The sequence below is a fragment of the Melospiza melodia genome, chromosome 8 (assembly GCF_035770615.1).
Source record: "Melospiza melodia melodia isolate bMelMel2 chromosome 8, bMelMel2.pri, whole genome shotgun sequence".
NCBI classification, from domain to species: domain Eukaryota; kingdom Metazoa; phylum Chordata; class Aves; order Passeriformes; family Passerellidae; genus Melospiza; species Melospiza melodia.
The window spans coordinates 4,935,552-4,948,532 of record NC_086201.1 but is presented as its reverse complement, the minus strand read 5'-3'; the positions used below and the strand labels follow the sequence as shown (position 1 = coordinate 4,948,532).

The 12,981-nt window shown below is 37.0% G+C and overlaps 1 protein-coding gene across 1 annotated transcript in view; it reads right to left on the bottom strand.

Annotated features, from left to right (window-relative positions):
• The window catches only part of LRP1B (LDL receptor related protein 1B), a 641,138-nt gene that overhangs the window by 191,543 nt on the left and 436,614 nt on the right, over positions 1–12,981 (bottom strand). Inside the window, exons 17-21 of the mRNA XM_063161579.1 lie at positions 11,949–12,074; positions 10,080–10,196; positions 8,114–8,194; positions 6,689–6,856; positions 4,788–4,970 (exon numbers count right to left, since the gene is read on the bottom strand). Coding sequence (XP_063017649.1) covers positions 4,788–4,970; positions 6,689–6,856; positions 8,114–8,194; positions 10,080–10,196; positions 11,949–12,074 — 675 coding nt within the window. The remainder of the gene's footprint in view (positions 1–4,787; positions 4,971–6,688; positions 6,857–8,113; positions 8,195–10,079; positions 10,197–11,948; positions 12,075–12,981) is intronic.

The following is a 12,981-nucleotide window of genomic DNA, read 5'->3' as shown; positions in this document are numbered from 1 at the left end:
TGAGGAAGCAAAATTGTATGCATGATATGTATGCAGCTTATCATTGCATGCAATCACAAGTGTTTCAAAAACTGTCCCTATTCTTTATTATCCTGAATGATCATCGATTTTATATATTACTATAACACAGCAGCAGAATGCAAGCTAATAGAAAATACCAACATGAACCAAACCAACCATAACCCAAAGTAAATTGAAGTTGCTTCCAGTAGTGCTCCTAATCTGTTATTTTAATCTTTAATGCATTCAAATGTTTACAGAGAAAATCAGTGTCCCTGCTTTTCTTGTACCTTAGTGAAGATATGTTTTATAATGATAGATTCATCTTTCATTATGATAGATAAGACATGTTCTTAAGTAGAATATACTTTTGAGGAATTAATCTTTGCCAAGATTCTGAAGAGATGGACTTAATGAAATATTATGACTGTCTCGAAATCATCACTTAAAATTCACTGAAGTATTTTTCCTTTATTGCCCCTTAGTGAAACTCACACTTCTGGTTTCCAGGAACCTCTTTAGTAAAATTCCATCATAAATTAATTGCCTCAATGGCTGTATCTGCCCTTTTCCTAGGCTCTTTTGTGTAACACAGTGAATCAGGAGGCCTGAGAGCAGCTATGTGGGAAAGCCTGATCCAAAGGCTTCTCCAATGCTTTTTATTTCCTGCAAATATTATCCACAGAATTAACTACTTATATATCCCTTCAGTTTTTGTCAGGATACTGAAGTCAGGAGGTTTTTTGATTGAATACGTCTTCAATTATAAGAAAACTCCTTTAGTGGAACATTGATTGCACTGTTTTCTCTTACAGATAATTCTTACTGCCTAAAGCTGTAATGTAACACCTTCCTAAACTGGAGCACGGATTCAATCTCCATCCCATCAACATTACAGAATGTTCCAGGCTCACACATTTAAAAAAATGTTGTGATGGTTGGTGATCTCACTTGTCCTGCAGAACACACATGGGACTTAGACTGAATCACATTGTTTCAAAAATGCGGTCATTTCTCAATTTAAAGATTTTAGTACAAAGCAGATGTTTAAAAACGACTCCTGGATGAAAAAGGAGGAAAAAAAGGAGCCAAAAAAACAGGCCTAAAGAAGAAGAAGAGAGCTAATACCACAGAAAACAATGTGACCATGAGCTAAGGATACAAATACCATCAATTTCTTCATCATGTTTCTGGAAAATCTTTCCTTCCCAGCCTCCCTCAGCTCCAGGTTCTTTGGTCACAAATCTAAACTGGACTCTGACAATCCCCATCCAGACAGCACCCGGGCTGCTTTTCTTATAATCTTCCAGCAACACTGTGATGTACACCCATTGATTTGATTTCCTCTATGTACGTTCCTTATTTTCCATTCCAATCCAATACTACTTTTTTCCTCAAAATCTTTTTTCCCCCCTCTAATATATTATTACATCTAAGGAAAGAAAAAAAAACTAATAAAACAACAAAGTATAAAAAAATAGTCCAGAGTAGCATCAAAAATGGTGGGATACCATCAACTACTGCTTGAAAAAATAAAAAGAACGGTAAGTATGACAAATAAGCATTACAGCTCAGATGTACTGCTTACTAAACTGAAGTATTCGTGGCTCTTTTGCATTTGTCTTCACAGAAGTACTTTATTATGATCATTAGAGTAATTAGATGACATTTTAAGTGAGATTGCACAGATTCTGGTCTTGGTGCAGCACTACTAACTGATAAGTAGGGAGATGGAATAAAAAGGATAAATTTATGTAGTACATAAAATTGAGCCGAAGTACATGCCTGTAATAATTTTTGGAGGACAGAATAAGAATTTAAAATAGAAAGTTGGACCTTTGTACAATTTAAATTAATCTAGTCCAATTTAAAAGAAGCCTAATCTAATTTTAAACCAGAAAATAATTGGCTAGCAGCAGCCCAAGAGTAGTCAATCTCAATCAGGTAATGACTGCCTCTCACATCCTACTGCTGTGTAACCCCTAGTAGATTTTTCATCACACATCACTGCAAACAAACATGGGATGGTTTTGGAAAAAAAAAATTTAGAAAAGAAATTCTGAAATCTGGTAGCTCAAGTACCCCGCAGAATTTTGGCTGACTTTGGACACAGCAGCTCAAGGACTGCCCAGGCTGGACAGTTCCAGCAAGACCAACCAAAATAATAAAGGTGTAAAAACACAAAACAGAAATGGAAGATGTGCAAGGGGAGAAGCAAAGTATTTGTTTATTCAACAAATAATGCTTTTAGAGACCCATAAGGCATTTAATATCCAAAGGAGTCAGATGACTTGTTGGGAACAAAATGTTGGAAATGTTCAAATGTGCAAATGTTCAAATGTTAAAATGTTACCACAGGCAGATGACAAAAGGCCATCTCTGTAAGTTTTAGGATACACTCTGCCATAGATCCTTCACTAAGTATTGGAAAAGGAGCTGGGTATAATGGGCTCTTGAGATCATCTCCCCTGTAAGCAGAAAAATCCCTTTGGGCTGAATGCTGACAAATCCTGGTTTTGGAGCCTGGCACTCCTCCCCGTGGCATTGTGACACATCAGCCAAAGCCACAAAAGCCACCGTAAGGAAAGACCCTGCAGCTACTAATCACAGGCATAAAATGGAAAGAAATCAGCAAAAAATGGGCAGCGCCATCTCACTGTCACTGCTCCCACCAGCTGCCCCTTCCCTCCTGAAGCACTGGCTGTTTCAGCTGCCTCCACACACGTTCCCACCCAGACCCATCCCATTCTGGATCAGATGTCCCCACCCAGCAGTCTCTGAGGGGAGAATTAGCCAGGGCCTCCTCGCCAGAGCAGCTGCCAGCAGTGAGCGAGCCAGACAGCATTATTTCTTTAGAATCGTGCACAGAGAAAATTGCACTTCTTCTGAAACATTCCAGTAACTATTCCTCATACACCCATTATTAGTCCTTTGTCCAAACCACATGGAAAAAATGGAAAAGTAGCGAAACAAAAATTTATTTGCCTTTGCTGTTTTCTGCTACAGGGCATTACTGCATGCCTCCTACAAATTTTGCTCCTTCCAGGAGGAAGGAATATTGCAAAAGAGAAAATTATGACCGTCATAACTGGTTGCTCCAGTGGTGTTTTCAAACAACAAACAAGCAAAATTGCATTTTCCTTCAAATCAAAGCCATATTCCCTTGAATTGAGCAAATTTTTGATGAAAATTTTTGGTTTTGCTGTATTTCTATGCGACAGCCAGAGAAGTCATCTTTCACCTTGTGCACTGAGACAGTGCCCTCCTTTAACCTGACTACAAACAAAGGGAAATACATAATGAGAGAATGCAGCTTGGACTGTGGACTTTGAAATAGGGTTCTAGTTCTCTGTTGGAAAAACAGCTCATTCAGACAATTATGCTGAATTTAAATCCTTGCTATTTCCTGAATTTGTAAAATCTTAGCTTACCAACAGAAGGGCTTTCCATTCTCTGTATCTAAAATCATTCAGGACAAGTAAGAAACCAAAGCCCAGCCTAAAAGGCAAGCTTTTCTAAAAGGAACAAAGCCTAATAACTAAAATCTACACTCCATTTTGTATTCCACACTGCTTCTAACCTATCTCTGCTTCCTCTTAACTAAAGTAGTAATATCTTGTCTCATTAGCTTTCCAAATGCAGCTGATGAAAATAAACCTCATCTATTGAGATTTATTCACCTTTCTTGCCTCTAATAATTCTGCTTTGGCCACTTGACTGGTGTTAGCTTTTCCCCATTTAGGCACTAGGAAACACACTTGCTCCTGGTGCTATTTCCTTTATCAGGGTTTCCATCACTCACTTTCAGGAAACAGACCACTCTTGGAAGTGAATAATCCATTTTTACCTATAGAAAAAATTTCACGTAACAGCTACTTATTCTATGCATCTTTTGGGACACAAAAGGAAATGTGTTTTCTTAGACACAATTCAGCATTCCATATTTCTTTTTCAAGGCATCATGATTTTCATAACTTTAAAATAGAAGGAACAGCAAATACTTTTGGACAGAGATCACACAAACCCCTCTGACACATTTATCATGCTTGTAACACAGGTATTAGAATGGGTTCTCACATCCTTCAATATTTGCAGTTGCCCAATGTTACTTCTTACAGCCTTTAAATGTTGCTGTGAAAGTTATTTTAGCCCTAATATTACACAAAGCTTTGATAGAAATCACAAAAATATTAGTATTGCGCTGACATATATTAGTTTCTTCTTTAACTGGGCTTTCCCTTAAAAAAAAGTTCCATCTAAACGTTATTGTTTATATAATTTCCTATCCTCATGCAATGATTGCCACATTCTTACCCCACCTTTGAGTGTAGCACACTTAGAGAAAAAAAAAAAAATGGTTTTAAACACAATCAAAGAATGTATTTTTCATCCAATACTGCACTTCAAATTTCCAGTGCTGTAGTTGTAACTCTTCAAATATTCAAGGTACTTTATACCATTTAATTCAACTTATTTCTAGGGCCAGAAAGGGGAAATAGAAGAAAATAACTGAACTTTGGAGTGCTATTAAATGCTTTGAGTATTTGGTGTGGTGTACTATCATAGAGAGTGGTTTCAGCTTTAAGTAATCTCAAAACTCATCCATTTCATATTTTAAATCAGAAAACAGGACAGGTAAATCAATATTATTTTCCTGGTAGGAATACAATGGGTAACCTCACCTCATGAGTAGTAAGCATTATTTAAAGAGTAGATATGTGATGAAACAACACAAACTCACACAAACACACAGAAAGTGAGCGGAAAATGCATCTGCAAGCCCCTACCTGTGCTCCTGCAGGAGAACTTTGTTTTCTCATCGCACACCCTGAGGGTTCCATTGCAGCCCTTCTCATCGCTGCCGTCCTCGCAGTCCTTCTCTCCATCGCAGCGCCACAGCTCCGGCACGCAGCTCCCCTCAGGGCTGCACTGAAACTCCCTCCCGCTGCACCTTCCAGGAGAGGGAGTTTCTTAGAAAAATAAGAATTACATTGAAAAATTTGCTTGTGTGAGGTTTTTTGTTTTTTGTTTTTTTTTTTACCATTCCAAGTCTACACTGGCTCAGAATCCTCTTCCCTAGCCAAAATCAGAGTTCCCAAGTATAACAATCAAAATGCCCTATGCCATCCTGTAACTCATCACTCCAACGTAAGCTTCAGACAAACTCTTTCTTACCTCCTAACTTCCTTCACTTCCCCCTCCAGCACATGCTCAATACTGATTTTTATTCACTTTTTTCACATCTGTCAGACAGGAAGGAGTTTGGAGGTATAAGGCATAAGGTCGATGAAGGCTCCCTGATGTTTCATAAGTCCTGTGCTTAATCCTCAAGCTGCTTTCCCTCATCCTTCCTCCTTCTCCTTTTTTACCCAGCAAGGTCCACCTCCTAACGCACAGCACCTGAGAGGTCCCACCTGTGCCCTGACAAGCCCCACACCTGCTGCTTTGTGCTGCCACAGCACTGCAGGAGCAGCTGGAGCTGCTCCAAACCCCACGGCAAAGGGGCTTCACTCAGCGCAGCCCTGCAATCAGGGCTGACTGCTTCAAACAATAATTACTGGGAGGTTTTAATTATTCATCACATACATAATTCTCTAAGCGTTTTCTAGCTTATGGCTATTTCAATTTTATTCTTGCTTTTCTTTTCCCAAGCTATTACAACTGTATTTCTATTATTTAAGAATGTACTAACGACAATTGCATGAACTTTAAAGTAATGGCACACTTATACTTCCCTGCTTGTACCAAGAAGCATTATTTGAATCAATTCTTATAGCACTGTTTATAAATATACATTTTATTTTATTTTATTTAACATTGCTTTGTTGGGTTTTTCCCTTACATAATCAACATTCTTGTATTCTATTGTAAAAGGTTAGAGCAAGGCTTTCAGTTTAAAATGGAAATGAACAGGGGTAAAAGTGGGTTGTTCAGTTCTAGACTGATCATTTTGATAGAAATAGATAAAAAATTACTCTTGTGAATATATAAAATTAATATGACATTCTGATAATTCATGTATTTGTATGAGGCATCCAACAAGATTTAAAATATAAACTAAAAGGGACCAATAACATTTTGTACAATTACTTTGTTGCAGAAAAATCATTAAGAGGAAAATATGAAATATATTCCTCATTCTAATCTGATTATTCTTTATCCTTTGCCATAAGCATCTTTTCTTTCTCTCCCCAGTCCAAATGCTTTGGACCAGCCCAATGTTATTAGGACTGGAGCAAATAAATACAATGTATGGCATTTAAATAGGGCTGGAGTTTGTTAAAATGCTTTTATGTAAAAAAAAAAAAAAACACAAAGACTTGCATCACACAAAAATGAGAGTATTATTGTTGAAATTTAAAAAACCAGAAAATATCAATAATATCATAAAGAATGCCTCTGTCTCTTCACCTAGACAGCATGCATCTCTGCAATAAGACAAACATCTAGCATAATTCCCTGATGTAAAACTGAAAACTTATCTCTCTGTAATACCTGTTCTGTTTTCAAATGCATTCCTCTTCATGATACACTTCTGTGTTATCACATTGCACTTGACATATTTCCCATTCCAGCCTTTACCAAGGTTAAAAGCATCTCCTCTTTTCCCACTGGCTGGAGGTCAGGTATTCATAACAAATTATTCTCTGTATTAAACACTTGGGGGAAAAAAAAAATAAAATCTAACCTTCCCTGCTGCAGTTTGTCCTGGTTTCATCACTGAAATCTCCACAGTCGTTGTCACCATCACAGGCCCAGTGCCCTGGGATGCATCTGCCATTCTGACACCTGAACTGATCAGCAGAGCACGAGTGAACGCAGCCCAGCTCGTCACTGCCGTCACCGCAGTCATCATCTGCAAACAGCATTTTGCAATATTTTAAAATATAAAAGTTCTGAATGAAATAGGCAAGGAGGGAAAATCATTTTGAAAAAGGCAAAAGAAAAAACAAAATCCAATAAATAAAGTAGTATGTTTTCTCCCCATAGGCATCAAATTATTGCTAATGCACATAATACTTTAAATGTTGTTTACCAACAGCACTCAACTCAGTCATAGCTGGATAGTCCAACCCCTTACTCAGTTATTCAATCAGAGACACCAGCAAGCACGAGAAGCCTGTAGATTTTCTTAATTTCTTTAACTGTGTGTGACAACACAGGCTGTCAAACATGGTTGGTTTCCTTTATTCTCTGTGATAACCTAAGATAGTTAATCACATACACAAACAGCTTCATATAAACCAAAATGAAAACCTGACAAATTTCTTTCCAGCGCTATTAAACTTTGTTTCCAAGAGTGCAAAGCGGAGAAAGCACATAAATAATCATGGACTGCAGTTTCTCATTACTCTAATGTTGCAGTCATTACAGCAGTCTTAAGGCAATTCCCGTAATTTGATCGTGGTCATCAAGGGAAGAAGGAGATAAATATGTTAGGTACACTCTAAAGGGTCTCCATGCACAGAAATTCATCAGCACACTGTGATAATTTCGGGAATTTGTCCATTTACAGCTAAAAATTCCTGTCAGACAAATAAAATTATAGAAACACCAAATGCTTTGGACCAACCAAATGTTATTAGGACTGGAGGAACATCACTCCCACACCACAAGCTCTGAGAGGAGATTCATTGTAACATTCAAATATGTACTTTTCCAGCCAAAAGAACTAAATACATTATAAAGTTTTGCTGGCTTCAGTCTTCAAGGATGCTGTTTATGTTAACTGAACTTGTCCACAAAAAGAAAAAAAATCTGATATATTGGTCACTGAAATCATGTTGTTTTGTAAGAACAGAAAGCACTTCCATAAGCAATAAGCAATAGCTTTGCTTTCCCTTTTTTTTTTTTTTTAAGTACTGAATCATCATACTTCATTCTACATAATATAGTATTTGTACCCATTACAATATCCAATGCCTCATTCCTTATCTGAATCTTCAGTGTTGCTGATTTCTAGGTCAGGTCAGTAATTCTAAAATGCTTTATTTATTCTCTGATCACTTACAAGCCAAGCTGACAAAATGAGTCTCAGAAAAAAAGAACATCAAAGAAGTATTTATGTGATATCCCTCATATTCATTTCAGATATAGAGGACTTGATACTTGCCTGAATCACAGAGCCATTTGCTGCTAATGCATCTTCCATTTCTGCAGATAAACTGAGTTAGTGGCTCACATGTTGGGAATTCTGTGAAAGCGTTCAAAAAGAAATAAAAACTTTTAAACATAATTTAATATTACTCTTCAGTAATATTCTGTCACCTTCCTGTATGCATAAATTACACAAGTGTGCTGTAGCAAATATTTGCACCTTCCAGATATTGAATCTGGAGAGGAGAAAACGGTGAGACACCAAAAATAAAAATAAAATGGCTTCAAAGTGTAAATACTGTCCAAACCCTACTTTTCATCAGCACGAAATTCATTCCTCTGTGATGAATGGTCTGGTCCTATATTCCCATCAGACCAAGGCTGGTTTTCCCACTATGCCAATACTTAAGACTATAGCTTGATGCCTGATACAAACTCTGCTTTCCATGTGCTTATTTACAGAAGGGTTCTCCAATTGCAACAGCACTGCCAGGAAGAGACAGGAAATGGAGCACTATAAAATGGGAAGGTTAAGTACCAAGCTAAAGAACAGCCAAGAAATAAAGTTACCCTACATTGGGATAATAAAATACAAGATTAAAATGTCAGCATTCACAAGCAATTCCTCCCAGCATTCCAGTAAAGCAGTAGAAATCAGAGACAATATTATTCACAAATAATTATCTGTATTGAACACAAATTTGTGTTTCTATAACTAACAAGTATACTTCTGAATACAGTAACTTAAATATAGTTTGAATTTTTCAGACTTTTCTTCTAAAGCCAATGACATAGGTAGATGTGTGCATTTATTGCTAAATACTCTGGAAAATACTAAAGAGATTTATGTAAATTTTTAAAACATGCCACATAAATATAAAACTTTCTTAGGACGAAAACTGAAATAACTTTGTTTTTACTGAATCTCACAAAGTTTTGGCTCGAAAAGCGTCACATTCTGATGAAGCACTAAACCAAACCAGCTTCATCTAATAACAGATTTAAAATGAAATAAATTTTATTTAAAAATTACATAGAGAACACAAAGAACTTGAACAGAAGTGATTATCCTGCTTCAAATATAAACAGGGTAAGAAAAAAAGCTACCATTGATGATAACACTTTGTCAGTTACTTCTAGAAAGTTCTTGCTTTTTTTTTTTTTTTGGGTGGTTTTGGGTTTTGTTTGTTTGTTTTGGGTTTGTTATTTTTATACATGTAAAAACTATGTGTCTTTTTTTTTTTTTGCCCCATCCCTGCAAGTGTTCAGTGCCAGTTTAGATGAAGCTCTGGCCTGGTGGGAAGTGTCCCTGCCCATGGAGGGGGATGGAACAAAGTGGTCTTTGAGGTTCTTTCCAACCCAAAGCACCCTGTGCTTCTGCACTGCACTGCATCACATTCTGTGATTCTGCATCTGCAGACAGCTCATTGACCCTCGTGCTCTCAGACTCACAGCAGTCACCAGTGCCCTGCAGAAAAAGTGACTATTAAAATCCTTAATTGTTTGGAAGCAGCTGATTAGAGAGAGCACACCCCTCTCTGCACTATCTCAGCAGAGCAGCAGTCAGAACAGCTGCTGATACTCTCTCATGATAGAACCAAGATTTTTATTTTTTTACTGAAAAATACAAGATCAAATATACTTCTGTTGAGGCTCGAAACAGGCTGATTTTATTGACGTCTAGAATATGCTGAGGGGGCCCATTGGAGAGGTATGTGGCAGAGATAAATATAATTTTTGAGGGTGGCAGGATTTGATAATGGGCTGTAAATTAAAAAAGCCTTGATTGATCGGCATATTTGGTATTGTAGTTGAAAACTCATTAAATAGAAAATGCTGCATTTGCTTTGGGTTCTATTTATCAGCCAAACAAAGTCTATTGGCCATTTCAGAAACAGTATTTTCATTTCATTGGACGAGAGATCCTTATACGTTAGTGAAGAATTTTCCTTTTCCCCCCCAAAAAACAAAAATCCACTTACCACAGGATGCCATTTCATCAGTTCCATCTCCACAGTCATCCTCCCTGTCACACAGCCACGACGTTGGGATGCACCGTCCGTTCCCGCAAGAAAACTGATTAACCTGACAAGTTCTTGCTGTCAAGACAAAGCACTCCAAAAATACAAGGGAAATGGACTAGATCCATTGGGTCTCTTGGCGGGTGCCTGATTTCAGAAGCTGCAGGGCTGGAGGGCGCCTCCTGGCCTGCTGCACCTTTCCCTGCTCTGACTAAACATCGTTCACCTCTGCCGTGTAGAATTATTAGTGGTTTCTCCCTTATAAAATAACATGAAATTCTAGACGTAACTGTGCAAAGCTAGGCGGTAACGAAACAATTAATGTGTACTAATGCTTGAAGTAAATAAAAATCAGGGCATAAAAATGCCTGATTCTTAACAAATATTAATTGGAATATTAGTATTCCTATTAATAGGAATATCCAAGGAATATTAACAACCTGCTTTCCACACCACGAACAATGATCTTGTGAATTTTGTATTTACACAGGAAAATGGGAATTAGCCTGTGTGTGATATGCCTGGCCTCACTGCTCTTAGAATCCTTGCCTTTGTAAACACTTAACTGTAATCATCCATTAAAGGAATCAATGCATGTCTTTCTCTTGAAGAAATAAGGATCATTTAAAAAATTTGTGCTATGTAGCTACAGATATTACTTTGAAAGTAATGAATTGTAAAATGAATTGTTAAATGTCACTGAAAAGCCAACATAGAAAACTGTCATTATGCATAATTTTGTTTATTTAAAATTTGAACCCATAAAAATGCCAGATAGCAACACAAATTTTGATTCCAAATTTAAACTTTTAGAATTCACCTGCATGTTATTCTACACTTTAAAAAATAGCTGATATGTCAAAAACCCCAGTGACTGAAATAATATTTCTTCCTTTATTATTTTCAAATACCATTTTCCTTTTTCTTCAGAGAAGTAGCCCAAAACACAAAAAAGGGTTCTAAGTTTAAAATATTTCAAAGTAATTTTTTAAACATTAACTGTGTTTGCCACTGCAGGAATAAATGGAAAAACAAGAATACAAAATTTGATCCATCACCAACTGACACAGGGTTAAAAAAATGCTCTTCAAATTAGACTCTCACCCTACAAGCAAACAGTTGGATATCAAAGAATATCAAGGCAGTAAGGCAACAGGGAATATTTTAATACACAGTGTGTGTTGTCTTGCAGTGCACTTCAGTTCAAAACACTCATCAGCTTATTGATGGATGGCATGTTGCATATTTGAGATTTAATGCTTGTTTAGAGTACTCTGACAACGAGCACTAAACATCACTTCCACACAAGCAAAGGACAGATTTGGGAATTCCATTATTTACTACAGTGGAATCAGTAAACAATCCTCATTTTGCTATTTGTTTAAAAACTCACTCACCAGTTAATAACTCAGAAATGAAAAGACTTTAAAGGCACCGTGTGGAAACTGAATAACTAATTATGCATAAACTAAATCACCATTAAATAAAATTTACTGGTGATGTGGCACCCATCACGGCACGTTAATTAAAAAAGTTCTAACTGCCAAAAAAGATTTGTACCTCAGAGTTTGTACCTGAGCATTGCTTTGACAGTCAACCCACATGGAGAGATTAAGAGCTGAATAACTTTGGAAAGCACAGGATAGCACATGGATTAAGTAAAATATAATTTGCATTCCAGCCTCGGTGGTATCAAAATCTGAATTCATTTAAAATGTCAATAATCAGATTAAAAGTAGCAGCTTGGTTCAGTTCAGTTCAAATCAGTCCTGAACTATTCATGGAACTGATGTTAAAGAACCTGTTTGCACAACCAAGTCAAATTTTTACCTGCACAAGTTTTATTTGATTCGTCTTCGTTATTACCACAATCATTAGCTCCGTCACAAAGCCACCTCTTGGGAATGCAGCGATTATTCTGGCACTTAAACTGATCATCAGGACAGCTGTGATTGACTGTGGAGAAAAAAAAAAAAAGAGAGGGTTTTTTTCCCCCTAAGAAGATAACCTGAGAAAAACAGCTGTGAAATCTGTGAACACATTAAATGCTGTTCCCAGTGATGCAGTTAGTCTGGTTATCTTGTATGTATAACTACCATGACATAAAGATTGCTCAGCAAACCAACCAACTAGGAACATTGCAGTGCTTCAATCATAAATTAAATAACATCTAATAAAGATGCCAATATGGGGATCCTCTTCTATTAGGTGATAAAAGGTAGCAGCATTTTATGGAGTTGTTTCCTTAAAGAAACACGTTCTTAATCACATTTGGGCAGTGTGATGAGGTTTGCAAACTAAAGAGCACATAAACAAAGGAAAACACCAAGGGGAACAGCTGCAAGCTGCTAAGTGCAGACCCAAAATATGATACCACAGTGAGCAGGGATTTGGGCAGGTCATAAAATGCTTCTAAAATGAGGCACATTACTGTCAATGGCCACATATAGATCTGCTGTTTACTCACCATGAAATTGTAGGTGTCAAAAAGTGAAATATGCAACACGGTGTAAAACTAACAGAAAAAAAACTCTGGTATTCAGGAGTGAACAAGGTATCTCTCAACATGTTTTTGCTGGCTACCAATTCTCAAGGAAAGGATGAAGCTGAATGCACAGGATTTATGTAAATACTATTGGCCTGCTCTTGCAAGTGTAGTGTTTATGTTTTGCTTCTTAATAACATCTATTATTAGCAGATCTTGCTCATCTTGATCTAGATAAGAACAGCAAACTGCACACAGCTCCAAAGGCTGGGTTAAAAATAATCTCCAGCTATTTTTCACCTACTCAGCCGTCCAGAGGCTCTTTTTTAAAGTTTAACATACATCTGGAAACAAAGGGTATTTAAAATGAAAGGATGT